The following is a 26347-nucleotide window of genomic DNA, read 5'->3' on the forward strand; positions in this document are numbered from 1 at the left end:
TGTATGTGTGTGCGTTTGCATGTGAAGGTGAGTAGAAATCTATGGGCTACCATGATATTGCTTGTTGTGATACGTGATGTTCTGAGGTGCTTTTACGTCTTGCCTTCTAGCCATCACGCTTGAAAATCCACCTGATTTGAGATTCTTAGAACTTGAAATTCACTGCCTGCAAGCCTCCAGTGTTTGATTTTGCCTTAAGACTATTTCCACATTTTGTCAACCTACCAGACAACTTGTAGCTCTGTCTGTTGTTATTAAGTGAGGGGCCCACATATAATACAGGATTAAGCTAGAAAGGCTTTTTGCTGACAAAGGCGACTCGTACTTTAGACTTCACCTAGGTGGCCCAGGTAAGCTATAAACCACAAGTGTCATAGGAAGTGAAACAATCCCTAGCTAAATTCGCGAGAGTTCATTCAAATCATTTGTGAAAACAACTTACTGGGCCATCGAGAGAGAGTTTAATATGCTAGGCACTTCAAATCCGAGTGATCGGGTTGGACAGTTACTACTACAACTTAGTTAACTAGTCAAAATGCTATAATCGGCCATTGTTTGGAGTATCTTATATAAGAGGCCGTACAAGTTCTAGCAATTACCTAGTTTATGAAAGAATAAGTGTCATTAGATAATCTTTTCTGTGAGATCAGCATAGATTAGACGTTTGAAGAAATATATCTGAGCCGAGTCCAATTATCCAACCAAGATCAAGGGTATCACAGTCCTCTATCCCAACCTCCCAACAAAGACAAAGCCCTCCCGAAGTCCCCAACCAAACCCAATCCAAACTCAATCTTTTCTTTCTCCGTTGCTAGCCAACCCCTCCCCCCCCCCCCCTCTTTCGACTTTTCAGTTCTCCTCAATCCTCCTAGGCCCCCCTTCCCTAGCTATCCTGACCACCAACTCCCTTCTCGTTAACCAATCCCCCAAAACTTTCTCCCCCTCCCTCGGCGGCACCCATTTATCATCTCCCAACAACAACCTCGCAATTTCCAGATCGTCCTCCAACTCCAGCACCTTTTTGGGCAGTTTCAACAGCTCCTGCCACTCTTGCCCCAGTAGATTGCATATCGCGGGTATTTCCTTCTCTGCGATGCCCTCCATCCACCAGCATCGGCGTTTGCGAAGACGGAGGAAGATCAAATAGTGGGCGATGATTATGAGGGCGGGGGGACGGCGTAACTGGCGCGCGGCATGGACGAATTCTGCAGGAAGATAGGTGAAGAAGGTGACGATGCGGAGGAGGAGCATGATGCTGAAGCCTGAGGAGGACAATTCCAAGTACAAGGAACCCAAATACGTCAGGGTGGTATGATAGGCGGGTATCAGCCCGTGGTCGGGGTCGGTGGGAGGGATGGACGTGAGCATTACCAGCAAATGAGACGGTATGGCAGTTGCGGAGGCAGGCAGGTTGACGGAGGGGCGGAAGACGAGCGCTGAAAGCGCGCGCAGTCCTTCCAGGTGGGGGAGGTCTTCTGGCTGAGGAGAGGGCGCCGGAGACGGGGAGGACCGGCAGGGCGGAGATTTCGTCACTTCGATGATGGAGTTGATCCCCCGCCAGAGGACCATCCAGTCGAGGACTGCTAATGGTTTAGGATCGGGGCTGGGCCCGGACCCCTCGACGGGAGCGGGCTCAATATCAGGGCGGAAGACGTGTGTCCCTAGTCCGCACAAAAATAATGAACAGGCCAGTAGGGCGGGGTATGTCTTCGGCTCAGCTGCCTGGACTGCCTTGCGATAGGACTCGAATGCCCGTACGCGGTAGAGGAGTTCCTTGCGGGGCGGCACGGCGAGGTGTGTGAGCTGCAGATGGCGAATGTGCATTGCTGAGAGAGCGAGTAAGCAGTCCATGAGGAAGGAGTTCGCGAAGGCGTATTGGGGGACCGAGATTTGCAGGACAAGATCGACGTCGCGGTTGGGCATGCGGCCTGTGCTGAAGGACGTGTAGGTGTGTGCGGTGTAGAACCAGAGTAACCTCATATCTGTCTCATCCCTCGATGGAGGTAAGGGGAAGGGGGAATGGTAGAGAGGATAGCCGAAGGGATGGTTGGTGTGGGGGATAGGGCTTTGGGGGGAGAGGGAGAGGGTTGAGCAGGTCGAGGAGGGAGATGAGGATGGTGGCGTGTGGTGAGTGCGTTTAGGAGGGACGGGCAAATAGACACATTGCTCGTTGCGGGCAACGCAGGTGCGACAGGCTGGTCGGGACTCGTCGCACTTGACTTTGCGGGCTTTGCAGTTGCGGCAGCCGGTGCGAGACTTGCGGTGCGGGCGTTTGGGGTGGTAGGGTTTGGGGGGAGGAGTGGCGTCGCTTTCGTCTGGCATCTTTGACGGGCGTTGATGTGATGTTTATCTGATAGTGACGTTGATGATCTCGATGATAGTGGTGATGACAAGGCTGGTGTGGAGGTCAAATTGACTTGACACCTAAGGACACCGAGACACGGAGACGCAGAATTTTATAGTGTAAGTGGCCGTATCGGGAGAAATCGTAAAATCGTCTTGGGGAAGAAGTGAAGCTATTCGTAAAGTCGTGGACCTGTTAAAGCAACTGGCGGTGAGGTTTCAAGTTGAAGCCGAATTAATGCACCCAAGAGCCTCAATTATATTTTATTTATCGTCTCAACACCAATTTAGAACTAGGCTTGTTTAGAAGTACCGCGACCATTATCCAGCGCTGCACACATCACCAGCCGCGTAAGATGGCGGCGTTGAGTCTTTTGACAAATCATCGACGCAGCTGAGTTCACCGGCCAATGGGGGTTGGGCCCCTGGCACTGGGTGGCAGCAAGCGGGGGACCGTGTGAGAAGACAGTTCACAGTAGTACCAACACTGTATTACCGTTGACGCGGTACGCGTAGGATTGATGATTTACATTAGGATCTCATCTTCACTTGAGCCTCACAACGCTAATTGGGATATCCGCAATTTAAATCCAAAATGAACCTCTTCCGGCTCCCTGATGAGCTGATATTCTCAGCCCTCTGCCAACAATTCCCCTGCCGCGACCCTCAGATCCGCGCGCTGGCAACTCTTCTTCATGTAATAAGCTTTCTCACTTAGCCTTTCACCAAGAGGTCACTAATCATCCCCCTAGCCCTCAGCAGCCCCATGTCCCAACCTCGTCCTTCACGGCACCGAGGCCACAGGGAAAACCGCCATTACGAGCGCTCTCCTCTCCAAACTCTCTTCATCCCTCGATAACCAAGATGAAAAAGAAGGCCCTACCCTCCGCTACGCCATCATCAACTCCCTTGAGTGCATCACCGCGCGCCATCTTTACGAGACTGCTGTCGCGAAGGTCGCTGCCGCCTTAGAATGGGACTTGAGCTCATCAGGCCGATGCGAGTCAGTCTCGCAACTGACGGTCGAGCTGTGCAAGATGCTCAAGTACCCATCCCGGCCAGACGGGTTCAGGTTTGTGCTGGTGTTCGATGGGATTGATCGGCAGAGAGAGGCGCCGGGGACTTTGCTACCGGGGTTGGCTCGGTTGTCTGAGATTGTAAGCCTTCTTTCACTCCTCTCTAGTTTGTGGTGATGGACTAATATTGGTATAGATCCCCCGTCTAACCACCCTCTTCATAGTCACCACGCCCCCTCCATCCCTCCACCTGCACCCCCCCATCCCCCACATCTACTTCCCCCCTTATTCCAAACCCGACTATGTCACCATCCTCTCTGCCACGAAACCTCCTCCCCCGTCTCCCACAACCTCGCCTTCCGACACAGCCGACCTCTGGATGAGGTTCATTGGGGCGGTGTATGATTCGCTAGCCAAAGCCGCCTGTCGGACGTTACCGGCTCTGAAGCATGCGTGTGAGACTCTTTGGCCGAGGTTTACTGCTCCCATAGCGCAGGGAATTTATGGCGCAAGAGAATTTAGCAAGCTACTTGTCGCGGGGAGGGTCCTGTTCCAGGATGAGAACGTGCTCGAGCCGGGAGTTGTCTCTCTCCCTCCTGCCGGTAGCAGCAAACCCTCTCTTCCCAGCAATCCCAACCCCAGTTTCATCACAGCCGGGCCGTTATCTCCCGTCAAGAAGCCTCCCCAACCATCAGCTACTTTGAAGGGAACGACAACAGCAGACCTAGCAACTCTCCTCCCCCCAACCGCCCGATTATTACTTCTCGCCTCCTACCTCGCCTCACACAACCCCTCCCGCTACGACATAACCCTCTTCTCGACGCACTACCACGGCCGGAAGCGCCGTCTGGGTGGCCCTAAGTTAAAATCCTCGACCCCCGGACAGCGCAGCAAACACCGGAAGATCTCTCGCAAACTGCTCGGTGCGCACGCCTTTGTTCTAGAGAGGATGCTCGCTATATATGCTGCTGTACGATCGGAGTGGGATCCGAAGTTTAACCTGCGCGAGGGGGATGAGGTTGTGGCATTGACAGGTGATGTTGATGTGGGGATGGCGCTTGCCACCCTCGCTAGCCTGAGGTTACTCGTCAAGGTTGGAGGAGCTGGAGGGGGAGGGTCGGCGGCGATGGGGGGGATTGGACTGAGTGGGGGAGGGGGACTGGTGCCGGCCGATGTGATGGATCGGGGAGGCAAGTGGAGGGTGAATGTAGGGTGGGAGTTTGTAAGACGGGTGGGGAGAAGCCTTGGAGTTGAGGTAGAGGAGTGGTTGGTTGAGTGAGCTTGGGGAATGGATGGGTTTGAGTGAAGGGAGCGGGATAGGAAGAGAGGATATGGTGACAAGAAGGAGGTGTTGGGCCGTTTGGCCGACTTAGAGAGCCTGGATACAGGCAGACGCCAGATCGAGACACAGGCAGGTTGGAGAGGAAGCCAGTTTTCTGTTCAGATTCATCTTCAGGTTCGAGGGTGAGCATTCAAACGATGGAGCAAAAGAAGACTAAGAAGCCGGAGCAGACTCTAGACCAAACGTTTCCCTTAAGAGGACTGCAGAAAACTCTCCGCAAATACTATACCATACTTCGATATCAGAAGGCGGTCAGCTTTTCAAGTCATCATATCCAGTCCGTCTTCTTCGACTTAACTGTCGTGTTGTCCCCGTAGAATCTTGGGAGACAATCCCTTGGAAGGTTAAGGAGAATGAACACTCATTATACATAATAAAACCAAGTACATCCATGTCGAACTATGGGATCTAGACCCAAAATAAGAGCAACGCATTCTATCGCTAAGCATCAGGTCCGACCTTGACCAATATCATACCTTGATAGTTCATACAGATCGACACAGAGTCGTAATATATACGTGGGATAAACTCATTACACTACATTCGACATAACATCATACGAGAAACAGAAAAACGCCCTCTACCTATATAATAGCCTAGCCTGGCCTAACCTAACCATCCATCCGTGTATGCAAAGTCCTCATTAAGTCTAGCATCATGAGGACCCTCATTCCATGGAGTCCGTCCAAAAAAAAAAAAAAAAAGAAAGAAAGAAAGAAACACCAACATTAAGAACATACCATGTCATTTCTATCCCTCTCAAACAAAAACTAAACTTCCCCTTTGATCTCACAATACCTATATATTATCCTTCTCAATCCCCCTTCTCCCTTATTTCCTTCCCATCCCCCACCCTCCAACTTTCCTCCTGCCTACTCCCCACCGGCGGCAGGGGGGCATGAGCATTACTCATCCCCCTCTGTCTCCCCCCGCCCTGGTCACATCGTCCGTTTTTTTTAGTATCAACAATACCTCCCGCTCCCGAAGAAAACTTGGCTGCTGCCGCGCTGCCGGGGGTGGTATAATAATACCCCGACCCCGATCCAGAGCCCGACCCATCTGAATTATGGCTGACGTTATTCAGAGCCGACGGGCGACGCTGATGGCCTCCATGTCCGTAGGCACCAACACCGAAAGCGGATGAGGAGGAGATGGAGGGCACGGGGATGTGCTTTGTTGAAAGGGGGAGGATCGGTGCGGCAGCGGCGGCTTTGGAGGAGGCAGACAGCGCGCGGGCGCGCTGATCGGCCTTGTTCTTAGCGCTACTCCGATCGTAGAGGTACAGCCCCAGAAAGGTGAGGGCGATGCCTAAAGCTTGGACCTTCGTCGTCGGCGAGCGGAACCAGAGGATTGCGATGATGATTACGAAAACGCGCTTGATGAGGGACGCGACGGAGTATGTCACGGGAGAGACCATCGACAGAAGTATAAACGCGAGGATGTTCTGCCCGAAATGGAACGTCCCGTTAAAGATATACTCCAACACCAGAGGACCGTGGTCCAAGGAATTGGGCGCCTGGTTGAGATCGACGCTGCCGTCCCAGAGAAAGTCGCCTAGGATATCGAGGCCTTCGGTCCAGAACCAGATAGGACCAGTTAACAAAAAGGCGAGGCCGGAGGAGTAGCACAAGAGATTGAGCTTGTCGAGTTTGCGGGGTAGGGGGCCGTTCGGGCCGGATTCGGCTTCCGCGCGTGCGGCTTCGTTGAAGAGCCGCTTGGAGAAGATGTTTTGGGTGACGAAAATTATGGCTGCCAACAGGGCGTAGATGATGCCGAGGAATTGGCCTCCGAATTGGTGGTTACCGCTGCAGGCGAGCATGACACCTATAGTGAGGGGGATTAGGCTGAGGTAGGTGGAGGTTGGGTAGCGGATGTCGAAGAAGATGCGGTAGGCTAGGACCGTGAACAACGGGGAGAGGCCCTTAATGGTGTGGACTAGGGACACGGGGATCTTGGATGTCGCGCTGGAGGAAAGAAGGTGCCCTCCGATTTGGAACAAAGCGAGCGGGAGCGTCGTACGGATGACATCCTTCGAGGGATGGCGAATGGGGTATTTCAGAGCCGGGATCGCGGTGCGCAGACGAGGAAAGACGGACGCTAGCCAGGAGAAGAGGATGCAGTACGACGATACGAAGCCGAACTGCACGAGCGTCAGCGTCGCCGGCTTGTCGAAGGCGGTCAGGATCGCCTTGGACGAGGTGTTGGTCAGGGCGGACGACCAGTACCACATGAGGCACAGTACGATAAGCTTCCAGGAGAAGGGCGCGCGTAGCGCGTCGGCCAGGTCGTGTGCGTTTTGCGACATGCTACCCGACCGCAGGCGGTGCAGAGCATTGCTGATACTGCTTTTGCGACCGTGGCCGAAAGACGATGAGGAGCCTGGGGCCCAGCGTACGCGGCTATCGCGGCGGGCATGCCAGCGGTCGGGAGGAGGTTGCGATATGTTGGGAATGCTGCCGTTACCATTGAGGTAGCCGTTTTGTTGCCAGCGAGGGACGGACGGTGTTTGGCCGTTTAGGCTGGGAAAGGCTTGCGAGTCGAAGTCAGGAAATTTCTCAGTCTCGCCTTTGGCGTAGTCAGAAGAGGATGGGCGGGAGGGCGAGCGCGATTGCGAAGAGGCGCGGAGATGTGAGTGCGCCATGGCACGGTATTCTTCTCTTATTACCCTATTTTATTTTCCGTCTGTCGGTTTGTCTGCTTTCTCTGTCGGATCAAACGACGGCGATGACGATGGGAGACGGCGTAATCCGTGTAATCCGTCGAACGAGGGGACGATAAGAAGAAAAAAAAAAGACGAAAAGTCAAACGAGCGGAAGGGTTCAGGGTCTCGCAACGATGCACAGAACACGTTGTATCACCACGCCGGGCGACGGTCAGAACAACGTATCATGGACACAGACACGAAGCCGATGACATGGACAATGAGAAAAGTCGCAGACTTGCTCCCCTGAGTTCCTGACGACAATGATGTCTAACATCCAAAACCTGGAAGTGGAACGTCGCGACCACGCCAGCGATTGGCGCTGCGCCCTGCCATTGGCCGATTGCAGGGACCCGCTTCCTCATCTGCATGGCGTGGAGGGGCGTGCCATGTTGATTGGCCCAGAGCGATCCGTACATTAAGCTCTCTTGGCGCAAAGCCTCAGGTACGTACTGTGGCTGGGCGGAAGCTATCAAGCCACAGTAATCCCAAACTTTTGGCCGGCGCGCATCATCATCTACAGCATTGAGCATCGCGTGCATCTCGAGTTTCTCGGGATCGGCCACCAGCTCAACCTTTTTGTCATTAATATTTTCCCATTTAATGACATAACCCAGCGGGAACCATCAAGATGGCGGCCCCTAAGATGACTAAGAACCAGCTGCGCCGGGCGCGCAAGAAGGAGCTCAAGAAGGCCCAGGCCGAGGTCAGTCTCATCGTCAGCTTTCATTGGCATCTCTAACACCGAGCAGGCCAAGAGCAAGGAGGTCAGCGAGAATGAGAAGGAAGAGTCGAAAGAGCCAGAGCCAGAGGACAAGAAGCCGGTCGACCTTGAGGTCAAGAAGGACCCTGCGACACCCGATGTCGACGCAGACGGCCCGGTCATAGACGACTTCGTCCAACCACCCGAGGACCCGGCCTTCGCCGAGTACAAGGCCATCTTCGAGAAGTTTGGTGTCGTACACATCGACGAGGACAACAAGAACCAGGGCCCGAACAAGGGCGAGGTCTTCTTCGACCAGGACGACGAGATCCCCAGCGAGGACGAGGAGCAGCAGCCGAAACTGTCGAAGAAGAAGCGCAAGAAGCTCAACAAGCTGTCCATTGCTGAGCTGAAGGCTCTCGTCAAGAACCCAGAGGTCGTCGAATGGCACGACGTCTCGTCATCCGACCCGCGTCTGCTCGTCCAGATCAAGGCACAGCGCAACGTCGTACCCGTTCCCGGTCACTGGTCCCTCAAGCGCGAGTATCTCTCCAGCAAGCGCGGTATCGAGAAGCCCCCATTCAAGCTCCCCAAGTTCATCGCCGACACGGGCATCACCGAGATGCGCGACGCGATCCTCGAGAAGCAAGAGCAACAGACCCTCAAACAAAAACAGCGCGAGCGCGTGCAGCCGAAGATGGGCAAGCTCGACATTGACTACCAAAAACTCTACGACGCCTTCTTCCGCCACCAGACCAAGCCCAACCTCACGCGCTTCGGCGACGTCTACTACGAAGGCAAGGAATGGGAGGCCGACTACAAGATTTTCAAGCCCGGCGAGATGAGCGACGCCCTCAAAGAAGCCCTCGGCATGCAACCCGGCTACCCGCCCCCGTGGCTCCTTGCCCAGCAGCGTATCGGCCCCCCGCCGTCTTACCCTACGCTCAAAATCCCTGGCCTCAACGCCCCCATCCCGCCCGGCGCATCCTGGGGCTTCCAGCCCGGCCAGTGGGGCAAGCCGCCACTGGACGAGTACAACCGTCCTTTGTATGGCGGCGATATCTTCGGCATCATGAACCAGCCCGGCTACGCCACGCAACCACAGGGGCCCGTCTCGGAACCGATCGACCGCTCCTTGTGGGGCGAACTGCAGCCGCCGGCGGAAGAGTCCGAGGAAGAGTCCGAAGAGGAAGAAGAAGAGGAGGAGGGATCGGAGGTTGGTGCCGGGGAGATTCCTCCCGGCGGCACAGAAACCTCCATCAGCGGGTTCGAGACGCCAGCCGTCACGCATGCCGAGGCGCCTGGCTTGGAGACCAGTCTGGCAGGCGAATTCGACCTGCGCAAGGCCCGTCGGGGGTTCGAGACCGAAGAATCGGCTGCGCCGCGGCAGGCGTACACGGTCATTCCCGAGCGCCAAGCCCGCGTGGAAGGCTTCTTTGGGTCGGACAAGGTGTACGACTTATCTGCCGCTTCTCGCTCAGGTGTGCCTGTGCTTGGGTCAGGGGAGGATGATGCATCGAGGAAGAGGAAGAAGCCTGGTGATGTGGATGTCGCGCTGGATCCGGACCAGTTGGCTGCGGGAGGAGGATTGAGTAAGGAGGAGCTGAAGAAGAAGTATGAGGCGGGCAGGAAGGAGGAGGGGATCGGGGCGCAATGGACAAGGAGTAGGGAGTATGAGGAGGACTTGAGTGAAATGATTGCGCAGGAGAGCCGGAAGAGATTGAAGAGGGAGGAGGAGAGGAAGGGGAGGAGGTGAACTAATGGGACTAAGTAGCTTGTATGGGAACTTCTCAATAATTGGCGTTGGGGAGATAATGGGTTTTGAGGTTTGACTATTCTTCATGGATGGAGTTACTGGTAGTAATGATAGTAGTCACATAGGCTGTTGAATGGATGTATTAGGCTTGAGTGCATCTCTAGAATGTTTTTACTGGTTGTACAATGTAAGAAAGAGGAAGCAGAGAGAAAGTAAACAATCCTTGATATGTGGCTGCGTTGTCACGTTAACACAAGCCACAGTCTCCTCTCACCGGCAAACAAGCATTTTGACCCGATATGAATCTAGATTCAAACGGATTACATATGAATAACTTTTCCAATACTCGAACTCGCCGTATTGTGCCCTCAGGCATACGACGCCCAACGTCAAGAGTGGATTGCATCATAACGCAGGGAGCCAAGCTCAAGTGGGGCACAGCAGCGCGGCATCGGAGGCGTGAATTGACACCAAAGTTTAGTGAGGGGCAACACGTTGCCCCTTCATCATCTTTCGAGAAGTTCACATTGTCAAACTCGTGACTTCTCTCGAGCCCTACAGTGGACTTCTTGGCTCAAGGAAATTTTTTGTATAATTTCCTTCCGCAATTAGTTTTCACTGTTGATTCGAAGGCAGGAGAAAACAGCAAATATTTGTGTCATTACCCCGCGTTTTCTCTTCTCAACTCGACCTCACCCGAGCGCTATCTCTCTCTCTCGAGAGAGAGAGAGAGACTCTACCGATAACCGACCTCTTGTACTCCGATCAGCCTACTAATCAACACAATGGCTTTGAAACCCAAATCCGCGATAATATCCCCCCTGTCCCCCTTCACCCCCGACCTCTACCAACGCGCCTGGTGCTCCATCCCCCACCCAACCTTACCTCTTATCGCAACCGCCCACGCCAAATCCGTCACCGTCTTCTCCCTCTCCACCTTCACCAAACACAGCTCCCTCACCGGCGGGCATTCGCGGTCCGTCCGTACCGTCGCATGGCAGCCGCCCTTCGATAACGACAGTAATAAAGGAGGGGGGAAGAGGCTGAGATTGGTAACGGGCAGTTTTGATGCAACAGCCGGGTTGTGGAGTTATAAACCTAAGGCAGAAGATGAGCTGGAGCAGGAGGTTAAGTTCGGGAATGGGGATGGGAGCGACAATGAGGAGGAGGAGGAAGATGAATGGGAGTTTACCCTGGTCCTAGAAGGGCATGAGAACGAAGTCAAGGGGTTATCGTTCACCCCCTCGGGCCAGTACCTCGCCACATGTTCCCGCGACAAATCTGTTTGGATATGGGAGGATGTGTCGCTTGCTTCGTCGGACATACCTGGTATCCCCTCTGGAGAGGGGGAAGATGAATGGGAAACGGTTGCTGTTTTGACCGAGCACGAAGGGGATGTCAAGGCTGTGGCGTGGGCGCCTTCTCAGCTGCCGAATTCCCGCCCGAAAAACGCGAGTCGGTATTATAGCGCGGAATGTTTGGCTAGCGCAAGCTACGACAATACGGTGCGGATTTGGCGCGAAGATGCGGCCGAAGGACCGGGAGAGTGGGTGTGTGTGGCAGTGTTGGAGGGTCACGAGGGGACGGTGTGGAGTCTTCAGTGGGAAAGCAAAGAAAGAGAAGATGGGAGGTTTCCGAGGTTGATGACGTGTAGTGCGGATGGGACGGTTAGGGTTTGGAGGGTGAAGCACGACGAGGATGAGGACCAAGATGAAGGGCAGGGGCTGATGGGGAGGTTTGGAGCCATCCCTAACACGATGAGACGATCGTTGAAGGAAGAGTGGGAGTGTGAGGCTGTGTTGCCAAGGGTGCATTCAAGAGATGTGTACTCGATTAGTTGGAGTGCCAAGACGGGGCTGGTGGCAAGTACGGGGAGCGATGGGGTTGTTGCGATTTATGCGGAGGACCCTGATGCTCAGGAAGAGGGGGTGAGCAGATGGAGCGTGATTGGGACAGTGAAGAATGCACATGGGCCATATGAGGTTAACCATGTGACATGGTGCAAGAGGTGGGATGCTGGGATTGAGGCTGAGAGGAGGGGGAAGGAGGAGATGCTGGTTACGACAGGGGATGATGGGGTTGTAAAGGCTTGGGAGGTGAGAGTTGAGTAGGTGTGGTTGATTCGTGTGGACGGTTGGGATCTGGGATTACATAGAGAGGCTGGCGCAGATGGTAGAGGGTTGGGTTTGGAGGTTAGATGGTAATGGACAATTTCAGTGAGTTTCTTTTAGTTTTCTGCCTTTGAGATAAATGACAACTTGCTAAAGGAACTGCCAAATGAAGGGCTTTGCACGTCTCGACGTTCTGTCTCTATCGATCCATATGACTTGCCATGATTTATTTTGATGCCCCTTCCTAACCAAACAGGTCCTCTCACGTTCATGTCTCATGTCCAGGCCTTTCTCATCTTGCTAAAGCCTGGAAATGGCTAAACAAGCTGTGATAATATGGATCAGCTTAGCGTATTCATCTATCTTCATAAGCCTTTTGAGATACCTTTCACCCATTGATGAGGTGATGAGGAAAATATTTGGAACGTTCTCATGCCTACAACAAAATTGTGTTTCAGCACCATGAACGTATATCTTGCAGTGTGCTTCTCCGAAACTTCGTGGTTTCTGGCTTCACTCTAAGCTGTATCAACCATTCAGGCACTGCCTTATTCCTAGACTCCTTAGCTCTTACATCGTTGGAAAACCTTTGACCAGCTCTTGTACCACAACCAAGAACGAAATGAGCGTGACCACAAAGAATGCCTCTGGTTGATACGGAAAAAAGTGGTTGTTTGTCTGCGAGCATTTCACATGTCTGCTTGCAGAGGTAGACCAGCGGGTGAGCAGTTTGCAGCAATCCTCCCCTGCAATCTGCTCCCACAATCTGCCACTGTGGTTTGCCCCTACAGTGATCTTTTGCAACCTGTCCCTACGATATGCCATCTACTTTGGATTTATGAATTTTTTGTGAGACAATCTTGGAGATGCTGAAATATGCCGACAACCAAGACATAAAGATGTCCATCTCTGAGCTGGGGAGAGGAAGGTGCAGTAGCTGACTTCTTTTTGTTTCATAGCTTGATCCGATGATGTGACAAGGTTGCCTTTATATTGTGCATGTCTGTCCTAGGCTTCACCTGTCTCTTTTGGTCATATTCTGAGCTTCTGGAGTGCCTTTCGCTTTTCACGAACAGTCTGGTTCTCGATGTGTACAGAGTGCTGTCTGGATCCCTCTCGAAGATGTCTTCAGGCTCAGAGTTGGGACTGTGTCTTGAGGTGATGACTTGGGGACAGTGCAAATCTGTGTGTGAATTTGGAATTGAAGAGATAGTATTCAAGAATCGGTCACACTTATGTAAAAGTGTTATGTTGCAAGAGGTTATGAAGAAGTCACTGGATTAAGGAAAGACAAAGCGAGGAGTTTGGTCGAGGACAGGAGCATCGCAGATAGTCACATATGAGACCACATCTCAGTATTTCACATTCACGTGCATAATCAACTGCCAAAACTAACTACATACTTTGAACACCTTTTCCATTTCCATGTCCAGCATGCTTCTCATCATCCATGATTCCTAAACCCTGAAGGCAACATAATACTTCCCTTTCCACGAAACCTGATGAAAACAGCAAGCAAAACTTTATTGGTCTTTCTCCCTCACTGGCCCTTCTTACACCCTTCACTTTTAAAGCCCCCTGCTCGGGATTCTCAGCAATCTCGCCCTCGTCATCATTAATTCGTTGTCAACAAGGGAACTTGGAGAAGGGCATGCCAAGCTTCTTGATGATGCCTTCATAGTTTGCTCAGTGATATTAAAAGGAGGAGGTTTGTCCTTCTTGTCTTTCTTCTTGCCGTTCTCCTTTTTCTCCTTGTCTTTCTTCTCTGACTCGCCATTCTTTTCGAAGTTATTCTTTCTTATCCTTGGCCCGTCATGCTTGTGCCTCAGCTATTTTCTGACTCGCACCCAGTGTGCCACACGCCATTGTGCCAGGCGGGCCCGTGAGGTGCCGGGAACGAGATACAGTCACAGGTAGACCCGTGTATAGTGCCAAAGGTCATCCAGCGCGAGGGGCGCATCCCCGCCTTGCTGGCGCAGGAGCTTGTTCACGAGGACGACCGCTGGCTGCTCCAACAGCGGCTACGTACTGTAATACGTCCGCCCGCGAGCGTGTAGCACCCCGTTGGGCTGGCAATGTGCTTTGATATGCCGGCTACGCCCGCCGGAAAAGCTGGCAACGCTGGGTGAGGGGGTTTGTTTCTGTGTGCTGTGGTGGCGATGGCTGGCAAAGAAATGTGTGTGTTGCTGGCCATGTTTAGTGCGGATGTTGCTGCTGTTGATGGGCTGTTTAAGGGAAGAAGAAGGGAAGATTTGAGAGAAAGAGGGAGAATTTGAACTTGTGTGTGCCCCGAGACGGACATGTGGTGAAGACTCGATGCGGCTTGAATTGCTGCGACAGAGAGCGACTGTGTGGTGCTGGCTGCAAGATGGGGAGGTGAGGCCGGTGTTGATAATGATGCCAGCCGGCACGGAAGGGGCCTGCACTGAGGCTCCGCCCGCTGCTGGTGCCCGGTGCCGGTCCCCTACTCGGAACGGAGCCGGCAGATTTTACACTATTTTACTGTCGGCACCCGGGGTTCCTTCACGGAGTCAGCGGCCGCACATACATGACTGACAGCCAGTTTCCGAGTTCCCAAGCAGAGGGGCTAGGGATTATTAGAGCGACAAAGTCATTTCCCGTGCCGATTCTAGAGTGGAAAAAGCTCAAGGTCACCTATTAGGTTCAGAGTAAACGAATAACTATAGTGAACGATTAACCATAGAGGCTTCGCCATTGAACCCTGAGCATAGCCTGCCCGACCAAACACTGACGAAAAGGTGCAAAACTGTGGTTCTCCCCAATATCTGCTATTTCTGAGACAACCGAGAGGGAAGCCCATTTGTCCCCGTTGTAAAAGCAACCCGCAACCACTGAACCTATCATTCCACCAGACATTTCACAGAAGGTATACTAATTGTCCACCCATCTCAAGATAACCTTGAATCTTCAAGTGATCCACATGTGAACTGGGTCAAAGTAAAGGGGGGGGGGGGGAGCTTACACACTTCTCTCACTGCTAATATCCAGAGCTGATGTGCAAAGTTTGTCTCCACACTTGAAGTTGGTAACAGTAGGTCCTGCATTGCTATGGCTGTTAGTAGCATGTAGTGCTCAAATAGGAGCAGATGCCCTTCCCAGAACAACATTTGTTAGTAAACGCTACTCTATCTATGGCATAAACACATTTAATGTTACTACCTATGATCTCTATTCGATCAAAGGGACTAAACTCTGTGCTCATAGACGGTGTTGTTCTCCGTGCTATCCTGCGCCCAGCATCCAGCATTTGGATGTTCCCACCTAGGGTAAAGCCCCATCCCAGAGCTAACATCGGCGGGGTGCTGCATTGTTTCACTCACTGCACAAAGAAGATATCAGGCCGGCACTGGCACAGATAATCATGCTACAAAATAATGGATTATGGGGTTCAAGAGGAGGACTTGAGCGCTGAGCCCTGGAAGACAGTGTCGTTGGCGCATATCAAGAGAGACACCTTACATATGCCCACAAGTTGGACAATTCAATCACATACGACCATACCCAGTGGAAAATTCGGGATCCCGTCTGCTCTCCCATAGACAAGCCACTGAGGGCTGGGCTAGTACTCAGGTCGGAGACGACTGGGGAATCCCCAGTGTTGTATGTTTTTGAATTTTGCTCCACCGGATCTGTGAATATTTGGGCTATAACGTCAGAGGTTAGGGATGACCTGAGAAAATATTTAGGCATTGAACTAGGATAGCTGAAGAATAAATCTACAACAGTGCAACAATGACTGTGATTTGTTAGAGCTGAATCTGGAGTGATGTGTATTCAGCAGTCTTTTCCCTTTTCTCTTTAATTAGGGTGAACTTATTCTGATATTCCAGCTGGAGCTGGGAATGAATCTTGATTCTTGTCAGAAGAGCAACATATTGTGAGTTTATGACTGTCCAGTCACTAGTGGTGATATTCCTCCCACTCTTCTACACTACTTGCATCAAAAGCTCCAGAAGAATGCCTTGTAAATATATTGATTGATCACATTTACCTGAGTTCCCTATAAGACATTCAGTCCTATCTCGGACTGTTTAACTCGCTGCGCTCTGTAAAACAACCCTCCAATACAAGAATGACGTCAACCAAGTAGGCCAAATGAAGTGGAGAATACTGTCTGCAGAAAAATGAAAGATATGGATGGGGAACCAAAAAATGGGCAGAGATCTTTAATATTGAGGAATGACATGAGAGATCAAGCACAAAGATGAGTGTAGGAGCTAAATGTGAGAGCAGGGAAAGGAAAGTGAGTCTGAATGGGAGAGGGACTGAAAAATTACAAACAGCACACACTGCACAAGGACATCAACACACAAAAAATCAAAGAATCATTCATTCCTGACTGACAAAAACAGCCCCTCCCTCTTGGCTTCATGCCCAACCAGAGTAGGGTAAGGCCGTAGGTACAAGGCTAAAGAGAAGGTGCTATTTCTCTCCTGAAGACCAAAGTCTCCAACAGAGAGAGAGAAGAAACCACCTAAAAGGTGGAAAGGTTCCAAAAAATTCTTATTCCTCTTCCGCCCTTTTACCTAGCCATCCATTTGGGGGGGGGGGGAGAATGGTAGGTCGGTCTGGCTGAGGATCACCCTAGAGGGATCTCAATCTCCAGTCTTTGGCAGCCAGTCACCTCTATAAGAGGGCCTTGAACTGCACTCAACTGCTTGAAAGGAAGAAGAAAACAAGAGGAAGTTTGGGAAAGGTCTAAATGTATTTATACTTGGCAGAGATCGGTCTGTGCAGTGCCGCGTGCCGCGACTGCGGGTGCAAATGTGGGATAGTCGCATATGCGGTTGGACAGCGTTCCGGGTGAGAGGTGGGACATGAATGGTGTTAAAAGGCTCTGTTTTGCACTCGCGATACTGAGCAAGGCCAGAACTGGCTGCTTCTCCTGTATAGAAATAATCAACTCTCCATACGGGTTGGGAGATCTGGTGCATGTGCAGCCCTTGTTATATGTCGTCCAGCAAGTTCTGTGTCTGAAGCCTGCCAGAAGTTTTGTTCTTGCCCCTGGGTGTGGACACTGGTGTGAACATTGTCACCACCTTCTTAGTACATGAGAAGTGAGAAGCAAATTGACTCCAAATGATTTGATGCTCAACTGTTTTAATTGTCCTGATATCAGCTACAGATAGATGAGGAGCTCGAGGACACATCAGGACTCTCGATAATGCTGGTTGCTCGCGAATCATGTCAAGGCAATCCCAAGCAGAAACCAAGAACGACTGAAACGTCAAGCATCTACGACGATGGAGTGCTGTAATCAAACTGGCCTAGAATCTCTCAGTGTAAGCATCGTGAGTTCAGCGATCATTCACAGTTTGGACAAAGTCTAAGAGCAACTCAAACAAAGCCACATTCCACTCACAGAAACAGTGTCATCATCAGCCACACACAAAGTCCCTCAAAGTCACAAAGCCATATTATCTCGAATGCCGGTGCATTATTCACTCAACTGTCGCTGGAATCGGTTTCAGCTGACACTCTGTCAGGCATCCGAGAGATGCGATCTATGGTCATCGCAGCTGCCCGGTTCCGGACGTCCTCGGGAACTGAGCTGGGCTCATCAGTGTCGGGTTTTATCAAATAGAGCAATACCGACATTTATGACATATATCTGTTATGTCATTAAAAAGAGACATCAGAACTACATTGATGCTTCAGAAATTATGGGTTCTGTCACTTAGTCGGATACTTTTGCTCAGTTCTTCCCACAAGTAAACAATCCAGTGCGAATGCGATATGCAAGTCAGCCGGACGTTGTTTTCGCCTGAGATGGCTAATAGCAATTAAACTCAGTTTTCATGATAATACCAGAAACTTAGAGTTTATTTAATCCATTTCTGCCATCTTACGTCACCTCAAGGACAACTGGTTGCCCCTGGCATTGATTGTTTACCTAATCTTTTATGCGATCCCAGTTACCGTTGTGACGAAGTCGACCGGCTAACTAGTCAATCATTGAACATACCAGTGTTAAGTCGGTGCAATTGCAGTCTCAGAATGCTAATGAAACCACTTTGTAAAGCAAGTGGTTGCAGTTGGGAACTCAGAAGCAGTGGTTTCACCAAATTCAGTGCATGGTGGTCCTTCGCCGTTGATGTAACTAATGGCAAAGGGTCTTCGCGCAAACATCTCGCTCGAAAGGTCGAACACCGACACTTTTCGAGGAGCTCAAATGTCTTTCATCTTTCAAAACTTTTTAGTTTAAAAACAGACCATTTCAGTGGTGATCCCTGTTCCCAATATATCCCTACCACTTACTTCGCATCCAGTCCGCTAACTCCCAAGCTTATGACCAGACCGGTTGTTGCTATCTCGGAAATTGCCAACTCAGGTAGTATCGGAAGCAGTGTATTCCTGAGTCAGAGGGATCTGAACCTGGATAGCCTGGCTCGATTAATGCCCAATCCTACTGTTCTCGAGAAATCCTCAACGTCATCACAATCTCAACGCCTTCTTGATTCCCATCAAGACCGAATATGTGAAGACATGCCCCGCAGTAAGCGACAGCCTAAGGGCAAAAACCAGGCTTTTACATGTAGCGTCATCCACACTAACCCTTCGGCTACGCAGTCCAAGGCCAAATGACCGTTGCCACTCCCTTCTGTGTAGCTTCCCGGTTAACCGACTGCAGAACTTGGACAGGTTTCGGTTCGGCAGATCTTCCGAGAGCCAGATCGACACCAGACTAGGCCCTAGGCATAGGATAACAAGGAAAAGAGGATACTCGTGGAAAGATGCGATGGACTCCTGAGTGGATGGATTCGGAATCTTCATGATCGAGAGCAGGCTGATAGGTTTCATCCTCTCCATGACCAGGATATGTGCAGCCATCTGTCTGTGGTCTTGATAAATTGGAAGAGATTGGCATATGATTGCGCACCACGTAATGCCAATTTGTGAGTGTCTCATTGGGCGTTTTGGTTGGTGAGGGTATTTAATTCTCCGACTGAGATCCGAAGGGTTGCTCGACTTCATACAAGCTTAGAGAAACGACACTCGCAGACAACCATTCAGAGAATGATGAGTCCATCTAAGGCACTTAGTTTTAATTGAATTCCCATCAGAAACTCGTCTTACTCGAGAATTCTCAAGTCGAGAACCTTGTGCTTAACCATCCTTAGATTGAGGCCGCGCCCCTTCAGCGATCTCCCGGCAACAGCCAACGACATCGAGCCGAGATAGCGCCTCGAAGATCTATTCCATCACAAACGACAATACAACCTTATGTTGACACTTTCCCATAAAAATTGAGGAGACGTGGTGGCGATATCCAGTCCATCCAGCCTTGTAAGTCTACCGCATAACCCAATCCGGCATGTGCCAAACAAGATCAAATCCCACGTTACATTTAAACTGATGGCCTTCGGCGGCGTCACCACCCAAGCGATCGTAACAGGACAACTTCCCAATTTTACGCACACCGACCTATGCGGGCGAATCGTAACACAATGAGCATGTGCATATACGCCGGCAATGTCAGGTTAGGTATCATTTAGTCCAAAAATCCAGTCCTGTATAACCTCGCCAAGATCGCCCCAAGCTGCATCCATTTTACCCCGGATTTCTCCCAGCCGACCCGCATAGATTGCGCCTATTGTTCCGGACCAGTCGGCAGCATTGCGGCCGCGGCAGTCCAGGACCTTGTGCCCGCCGGGCTGGGACCCCTGTGACCGTTTGTTTTCTTCTGTGATCAAACGGCCCAATTAGAGAAAATCGCAGGACGGTGTTTCATGCTTACACCTACCCACTATATACCTATACCCTACATGGGTAACCATCCAAAGCAAGGCCACGCAACCTCGGAACATTGCGCCGAAAGGAAACAATTTTCTTTCTTGGTCTTGTTCTCTGTTTCCCCGCGGGGCACGCAGCGCAAGACCCGGTCCCGGTACCGAAGGTCTCAGGATTGATATCCGGTTGGATGCTTTCCTTCTTTCCGTATCCAAGCCCACTTGAGACGAGCGTTTTACCGCTTGCTTGTGCTTTGTCTCTTCCCAAATCAGGTTTGCACAGCAGGTAAACTTAGATCATAGCCTTTCGAGCGAACGAAGCTTGTACATTGCCGGAGCGTCCATCTGCCGGGAACCGAACCGACGTTGTATCATAGGCTGTTCACATTGGTAAAAATGTTCACTTGAGGATGGCATTGGGTTATGCGTAGGTTGCATTCTTGTTTATATGACGGCACGCGCCTACCATACTCCTCAAGACTCCTGGATAGATTGGAGCCCTACCAGAGATGTCTCTGCGCCGGATCCAATATGCCGATGATGGCTTCCGGATTGCGGGGGTTGGGTAGAAAGAACAAGGGTTTTCGTGGGTTACTGAGTCTTGGGACTGCCAAGTGACGGAGGGAACGGAGGGATGGAAGGGCGGCTGTGAGACCGGAGGATACCGTCCTGAACCAAGCTGGGGAGGAGGTATATTAGTCCCCTTCACCCATCCGTCCCTGACTAGTTGTTCTGGTTGATTGAGCAAGCGCCGTCTAGTCCAACCCAGTGCTCCTAGCGGTCACGGTGGTCAGCTGTCACCATCATGGCGCGCATCACCCTGCTCGGGCTGCTCAAAGCCGTGCCCTGGCTGCTGTTGGCTCCGGACCTTGTGTCCGGCGACGCGGTCAAGGACCTGCAAGACCGGGGTCGGCCGAATCTTGATGCGGCGATTGCGAGGTCCTCGACTTGTACGAAGGAGAAGCTTCAGGTTAGGCGGGAATGGTATGTTTCTTGTCCTCCTCCTAATGTGGAAGTAATAATGGATGAGAGGGATAGGTTGCTGATGCAGACCAGGGGCGACATCTCGGCCGAGGAAAAGAAGGCCTACATCGCCGCCGTCAAGTGTCTCCTCCAGAAGCCGTCGCGCTTGGACCCTGTGCAATTCCCTGGCGCCAAGTCGCGGTATGATGACTTTGTCGTCGTGCACATGAACCAGACCTTGACTATCCACGGCACTGTAAGTCTCTCCAGAAACCGATGTTGGTTATGGCCAGTCAGCTGATGCCACACAGGGAAGCTTCCTCACCTGGCACCGTTACTATACTTGGGCGTTTGAAAAGGCCCTTCAGACGGAGTGTGGCTATCAGGGGACTCAGCCGGTAAGTCATCCATAAATATATATCCTCCTTTACTCCCCTCAAGAACTCAGGCTAACAGCCCACAGTATTGGGACTGGGGACGCTGGGCCCAAGATCCCGAGAACTCGCCCATCTTCGATGGCAGCGACACCTCGCTCTCCGGCAACGGCGAGTACATCCCGGGCCACCGCGGGTCCGGCGTCGTTCCCGCCGGTAACGGCGGTGGCTGCGTCAAGACCGGTCCCTTCAAGGAGTAAGCCCCTCCCCCCCTTACCTCTCCCCCATTACCTCCTCGTTTTATTGCATGATACTAACCTCCCTCCCCTAGCATGATCGTCCACCTAGGCCCCGTCGCCCCTGCCGTGGATCCCCCACCTCCGGCCAACCCTCGCCCCGACGGCTACGGCGACAACCCACGCTGCCTACGCCGCGATATCTCCAACCAACTCAGCAGCCGCTACCTGCGCACTGAAGACATCGTCAGCTTAATCACAAACTCTCAAAACATCGGCACCTTCCAAGACGTGATGCAAGCCGTAGGCGGCGGCTTCGGCGGCGGCTTCGGTGGCGGCTTCGGTGGTGGCTTCGGCGGCGGCTTTGGAGGAGGTTTCGGCGGCGGTTTCGGCGGCGGTCCCGGCTTTGGAGGCATGGGCGTGCACGGTGCGGGACACTTCACCATTGCGGGCGATCCAGGCGGTGATTTCTACACTTCGCCGAATGATCCTGCTTTCTGGGTGCACCATGCTATGATTGACCGGACGTGGACAATCTGGCAGAGTTTGGATTTGAATGCTAGGACGCAGGTGGTTGCTGGGCCGAGGAGCATGATGGGTTTTGGGCCGCAGTCGACGCTGGATGACTTGATTGACTTGGGGGTGGTGGCGGATAAGGTTTATCGCATTCGGGATTTGACGAGTGTGGTCGATGGGCCGTTCTGCTACGTCTATGAGTGAGCAGGGAGTTAAAGCAGAGTGGGATCGAGGGAGCTTGCTTATTCAGTAACAGAATTGATGCATTTATATTTTCCCATCTATCCCAGAGCATGCATTAGCCTGATCATAAACACGTCATGATCTCTATGTACCCCCAAAGACTTAAGCCACAAGAGCCTTGATATCACCCTCCTTTAGCTTGCCAGCGCCAACCAACCGGGACACCTCCTCCTTCCATACATTCTTGATCTCATCAGCCACAGTCAAACCGTTGAGCTTACCAGCCAAGGCGGCAATCTCATCGGCATCAATCTTGGTAATGACGAGATCAACATCGTTGAGCACGGCATCGATCGTCGCAGCAGAGGCCTCGCCCTCCACAAAGTAGTTGGCCTCCTTGACGGAACCACGCAGCACACGCTTGTTCTTCTTGACAGCATTCTTCGCTGCTTCCTTGGCCTTCTTGGCCGCCTCACGCTCAGCCTTGGCCTTCTCCTCAGCCTCCTTGCGGGCACGCTCTTCGGCCTCTTTCTTCAGACGAGCCTCTTCGGCCGCCTTACGCTCAGCCGCCTCACGCTCCAGGCGCTTCTTGTTCTTGGCAGCGTTGGCCTCCTGGCGGAAGCGCTTGATGCGCTCATCGCCAGCCTGGGCCTCCTCAACGAGCTTGCGCAGACGGGCGTTGTCCTCAGCCTTCTTCTTCTTGCGGGCATTAGCATTCTTGCGCTCCATGTGGCGCTTTTGGTCGCGGTTCTCGTTGTCGTCGGGCACGTCCTCGTCGAGGTACTCGAAGGAGCGCCAGCTGTCAAAGTTGTACCAGAAGTTGTAGAAGGCCTCGACCTCCTCGCGCGTCGAGTTCTCATTGCCGAAGCCCGGCACTGGCTGGATCTTGCTGAAGCGCGCCTCATTCTCAAACACCTTGCCCCACAGCTCATAGTAGTTGCCCTTGGCCAGCTGCTTCTTGGTCGGCGGTGGTATGTCGGCCTCCTCGTCGACCGAGTCGAACTGCCGGCGCTTAACAGGGTCCAGCAGGATCTCAGCCGCCTTCTGGATGCACTTGAAGAAGTTGTCGTCATCGGCACGGCCGGCGGCAGCCTTCTTATCGGGATGGTGCTTAAGCACCTTCTTGCGGTGGGCGCGCTTGATCTGATCCTCGGTGGCACGCCAACGGTATTTGGATAGGCCGAGTACCTTGTAGTGATCCTGGGTTTTCCAGTCCTTGGCGTCGCGGGCCAGCAGCATGGGGTCCTCTTCCTCGCTGATGTCACTGTCGCTGTCCTGCTCGATCTTCTTTGCCTTTGCCTGCGCTTGTATCCGGTCATCCTCGGAGAAGGTACGCTTGTGACGGACGCGGCGGGCGTGCGCGAGGAAGTGTGGGCCGACGGGCTCAAGGGTGCGCATCGACGAGCCCTCTTGGGTCAGCTTGCCGATGGCCTTGAAGTCCTTTTCGGCTGCCCAGCCCTCGGGGAGGGTGGGCAGAGGCAGCGAGACGACGGTCGCGTTCATGGTTCAGACGGTGTTGCGAGTAGTCCGGGGGCTAGTCGCTGTCTGAAGGTTGGTATGGGGGGGATGTATTTACCAAGGACAAGTGGTGAGCGTTGGATGGAGGGGCAAGTGAAGTTTTGGGCGGCGTCTGGATTTTTTTTTTTGGGTCTCGCCCCGCTAAACTTGGGATCCAGCCAATCATAGACCACAGAACCAGGCTTTACCTCCGCTGCAGGCGGGCATCCAGTAGGCCAGTACTAACCTTGTCTTTCTAATGTTCGGGTCCGACCGAGCGTCTACTTCTTGAGCGCTGTAGTTGTGTCTTGCCGACGTCAGTCATTAGATCAATTGGCTCCCCAGACGCCCGCGCCCACAGCTCTCGTCCCGTACCAGCCCAATAGTCCACAATGTCAGCAGCCATCCATGCCTACAGACACCTTCTGCGTGCTGCGCGCATTGCCTTCGACGGTGCGTCCTCTCTTCCATCTCATCCTCCATACTCACACTGATCTCTTCAATCCAGGTGACACGAGGGTTCTTGAAGCCGCAAGGCAGCAGATCCGGCAAGGGTTTCGGGAAAAGGCTTCGCTGCCAGCAGATGACCCGTCCATCGGCCCCGCTATCCAGCATGCCGAAGAGGTTGCCCAGTTCCTGAAGACCAACCTCGTCCAGGGCCGCAAGGAGGGTGACGTCTACAGTAAGTCGCCGCTGGGATGCATAAGCGCAACCTTTCACAAGACCCAAGGCTAACAAGAGATTCAGAGCTTCGAATCCACGAGCACACCGAACGCGGTGACAACGACAGCGTCAAGAAGCCCAAGAACAACTCCAAAACGGACCCAAACTTCAAGTGCTGCTCCGAGAGGTAGTAAGTCGAGGAGCAGTTCACACAGACATAAACACCAACCGTGAGGCTTGTCACTAGACGGGCAATAACAGGTCGACGAGGACTGGAGAATGTACAGTCATGTGGCAGGGGAGCCTGCCGTGTATTTATAAAACCGTCTATGATACCCCTCAGTGTAACAACAGGATGAACACGAGAGCAGAAGACAAGATATCATGCCCCAACACTAAGGCCAACAGATCGATTCAGAGAGTCATGTCGTTGCTTGCCAGAAAACCCAGTCCCATGTATTTGCGCCCAAACGCCGTGCCAAAGACGAGAACAAGAAAAAGAAAGAAACAAAAAGAAACAAACCACAATATGACTTCTAGTTGCCCGCCAGACTGGCATACTGCACGTCGGCAGCACCAGGAGGGGCAGCGATGGCAAGGTCCGCGAGGTCGTCCTGCTGGGCCTCGGCAGCAGCACCGCCAGCAGCACCGCCGGCAGCACCGCCCTGCGCACCAGCAGCTTCGATGGCCTTTTGTGCGCTCTTGCGATTTGCCTCGGGGAAAGCAGACCGGCCATCGCGCAGCATCTCCGCGCGCTCCTCCTTATTCATGGTGCCAATCGGCCGGGGGATGCTCCAGCGGATGCGCAGCGGGCAACCAGCAATGACAGCACGCCCCTTGAGCTCCGTCGCAGCCTTCTCAGCGCCCTCACGCGTCTCGTAGTTGACAAACGCGCAGTGTGTCATGTGTGAAACGACAAGCGACTTAATCTTGCCGTACTGCTTAAAAAAGTCGCGGATCTTCCACTCCGGCAGGTCGTCCTCGATGCCCGTAATGAACAGTGACATAATGCTCTTGTCCGCCGGCGGCAGCCAGTCCTTAGGGCCCGGAGGGGGAAGAGCGGCGCCGGGGCCGCGGCGCGCACTGCCCGCACCTCCAGTCCTCGCACCCGCTGCAGCCGCCGCTCGTGTATCGCGCGTCCGGATCGGTCCTGCGCCGCCCAGCCCGGCACCGACAACCGCATTGCCGCCAACCGTGCTACCACTGCCGCCCGCGACGGGGTTGCCCTCCGAGTCCAGCTCCCTGCCCTTACGGAAGTAAGGCTTGCTGTTGGCCAACCGGCGCAGCAGCTCCCTAGCTTTCTCATCTGTTTTCTCATATTCCTCCACACCAGCTCGGCCCTCCTCAATAGCGCGCTCATTATTCTGCGCAAAATACTCGCGATTAATCTCGCTCTGGGGGCCGGGGGCGATCAACTCGAGGGCCTTGTCGCGGATGACGATGGGAAGGCCGAACTGCAGATCCATGATGCAGCACTGGCAGGCGTTCTTAAGGCGGGCGCACGTCAGGCAGATGTTGGTACGCTTCTTGCGACCGTGGGCGCGCCCGTCGCCCGCCCAGGAGAACACGGTGAAGGGCCGCGTACACAGCTTGCACTCGGCACCGTAGTCCTCTTTCAGCATCTTGACATACGGGTTCTCGGGCAGGCAGTTCTCGCAGACGGAAGGGAAGTCGGTCGACTCCCAGCCAGCGCGGTTGAGGTCTTGTTTGATTTGCGGCGGCATCGTGGTTGGTCGGCTTTGTCGGTTAGTAGTTTCTGTTTATCGCTGGGGATGAATCTCGATTGCGGAATTCGATTCGGATCGCTTATTGCGACTCTTGGGAAATATTTTTGGGTGGCAAATAGTGGAATCGACCGTAGACAGAAAAAAAAAGTCACAGCCCGATCGACGAGGTTGCGGTTGATGCAGGCGTGGGGTGATCTTGCATTGGCGTTTTGGATTGGCAGAAAGCCAAGCCGGCAGCTCGCTGTGGCTCGTTGCCTTGCTGATAAGATTCTGACCACTGCGCTCAAGATTCTCCGCCACACCGCCTTGGCATCCTGTGGCTGTAACTTGGTTCGTGCGCTCTTATTCGTGTTCGAGTTCGCGCAAGCAAAACATTCACCGCCTTCCTTTCCTACAGTGTTTTCGAATTCGAGTTCGATTTCGCGCTTGTAGCGGCATGTTTGCTGTTGCTTCTGTCCAGTTGTC

General features: G+C 52.9%; 9 protein-coding genes across 9 annotated transcripts; 5 read left to right on the forward strand and 4 right to left on the reverse strand.

Annotated features, from left to right (window-relative positions):
* Nucleotides 1-849: 849 nt before the first annotated feature.
* Nucleotides 850-2322, reverse strand: CTHT_0006250 (putative transcription factor; the record flags this gene model as incomplete). Its single annotated transcript, XM_006691095.1, has 1 exon — nucleotides 850-2322. One exon carries the CDS (start codon nucleotides 2320-2322, stop codon nucleotides 850-852), a length of 1473 nt encoding a protein of 490 aa, XP_006691158.1.
* Nucleotides 2323-2938: 616 nt separating this feature from the next.
* On the forward strand, nucleotides 2939-4638 carry CTHT_0006260 (uncharacterized protein; the record flags this gene model as incomplete). The annotated part of the gene is made up of 3 exons (XM_006691096.1): nucleotides 2939-3040; nucleotides 3096-3500; nucleotides 3556-4638. The coding sequence occupies 3 exons, from the start codon at nucleotides 2939-2941 to the stop codon at nucleotides 4636-4638; spliced, it is 1590 nt and encodes a 529-aa protein (XP_006691159.1).
* An 877-nt stretch (nucleotides 4639-5515) lies between these two features.
* CTHT_0006270 (uncharacterized protein) lies at nucleotides 5516-7342 on the reverse strand (the record flags this gene model as incomplete). The annotated part of the gene is made up of 1 exon (XM_006691097.1): nucleotides 5516-7342. One exon carries the CDS (start codon nucleotides 7340-7342, stop codon nucleotides 5516-5518), a length of 1827 nt encoding a protein of 608 aa, XP_006691160.1.
* Nucleotides 7343-8033: 691 nt separating this feature from the next.
* On the forward strand, nucleotides 8034-9861 carry CTHT_0006280 (uncharacterized protein; the record flags this gene model as incomplete). Its single annotated transcript, XM_006691098.1, has 2 exons — nucleotides 8034-8108; nucleotides 8161-9861. 2 exons carry the CDS (start codon nucleotides 8034-8036, stop codon nucleotides 9859-9861), a joined length of 1776 nt encoding a protein of 591 aa, XP_006691161.1.
* Nucleotides 9862-10646: 785 nt separating this feature from the next.
* On the forward strand, nucleotides 10647-11972 carry CTHT_0006290 (uncharacterized protein; the record flags this gene model as incomplete). The annotated part of the gene is made up of 1 exon (XM_006691099.1): nucleotides 10647-11972. One exon carries the CDS (start codon nucleotides 10647-10649, stop codon nucleotides 11970-11972), a length of 1326 nt encoding a protein of 441 aa, XP_006691162.1.
* Nucleotides 11973-20528: 8556 nt separating this feature from the next.
* CTHT_0006300 (uncharacterized protein) lies at nucleotides 20529-22016 on the forward strand (the record flags this gene model as incomplete). Its single annotated transcript, XM_006691100.1, has 5 exons — nucleotides 20529-20707; nucleotides 20780-20942; nucleotides 20998-21084; nucleotides 21150-21316; nucleotides 21392-22016. 5 exons carry the CDS (start codon nucleotides 20529-20531, stop codon nucleotides 22014-22016), a joined length of 1221 nt encoding a protein of 406 aa, XP_006691163.1.
* Nucleotides 22017-22157: 141 nt separating this feature from the next.
* CTHT_0006310 (putative ribosome associated protein) lies at nucleotides 22158-23498 on the reverse strand (the record flags this gene model as incomplete). Its single annotated transcript, XM_006691101.1, has 1 exon — nucleotides 22158-23498. The coding sequence occupies one exon, from the start codon at nucleotides 23496-23498 to the stop codon at nucleotides 22158-22160; it is 1341 nt and encodes a 446-aa protein (XP_006691164.1).
* Nucleotides 23499-23884: 386 nt separating this feature from the next.
* On the forward strand, nucleotides 23885-24346 carry CTHT_0006320 (uncharacterized protein; the record flags this gene model as incomplete). Its single annotated transcript, XM_006691102.1, has 3 exons — nucleotides 23885-23945; nucleotides 24001-24174; nucleotides 24240-24346. The coding sequence occupies 3 exons, from the start codon at nucleotides 23885-23887 to the stop codon at nucleotides 24344-24346; spliced, it is 342 nt and encodes a 113-aa protein (XP_006691165.1).
* Nucleotides 24347-24691: 345 nt separating this feature from the next.
* Nucleotides 24692-25879, reverse strand: CTHT_0006330 (putative pre-mRNA splicing protein; the record flags this gene model as incomplete). Its single annotated transcript, XM_006691103.1, has 1 exon — nucleotides 24692-25879. The coding sequence occupies one exon, from the start codon at nucleotides 25877-25879 to the stop codon at nucleotides 24692-24694; it is 1188 nt and encodes a 395-aa protein (XP_006691166.1).
* Between the last annotated feature and the right edge of the window lie 468 nt (nucleotides 25880-26347).

Source organism: Thermochaetoides thermophila (assembly GCF_000221225.1).
Source record: "Thermochaetoides thermophila DSM 1495 unplaced genomic scaffold scf7180000011806, whole genome shotgun sequence".
In the NCBI taxonomy this organism is placed as follows: Eukaryota; Fungi; Ascomycota; class Sordariomycetes; order Sordariales; family Chaetomiaceae; genus Thermochaetoides; species Thermochaetoides thermophila.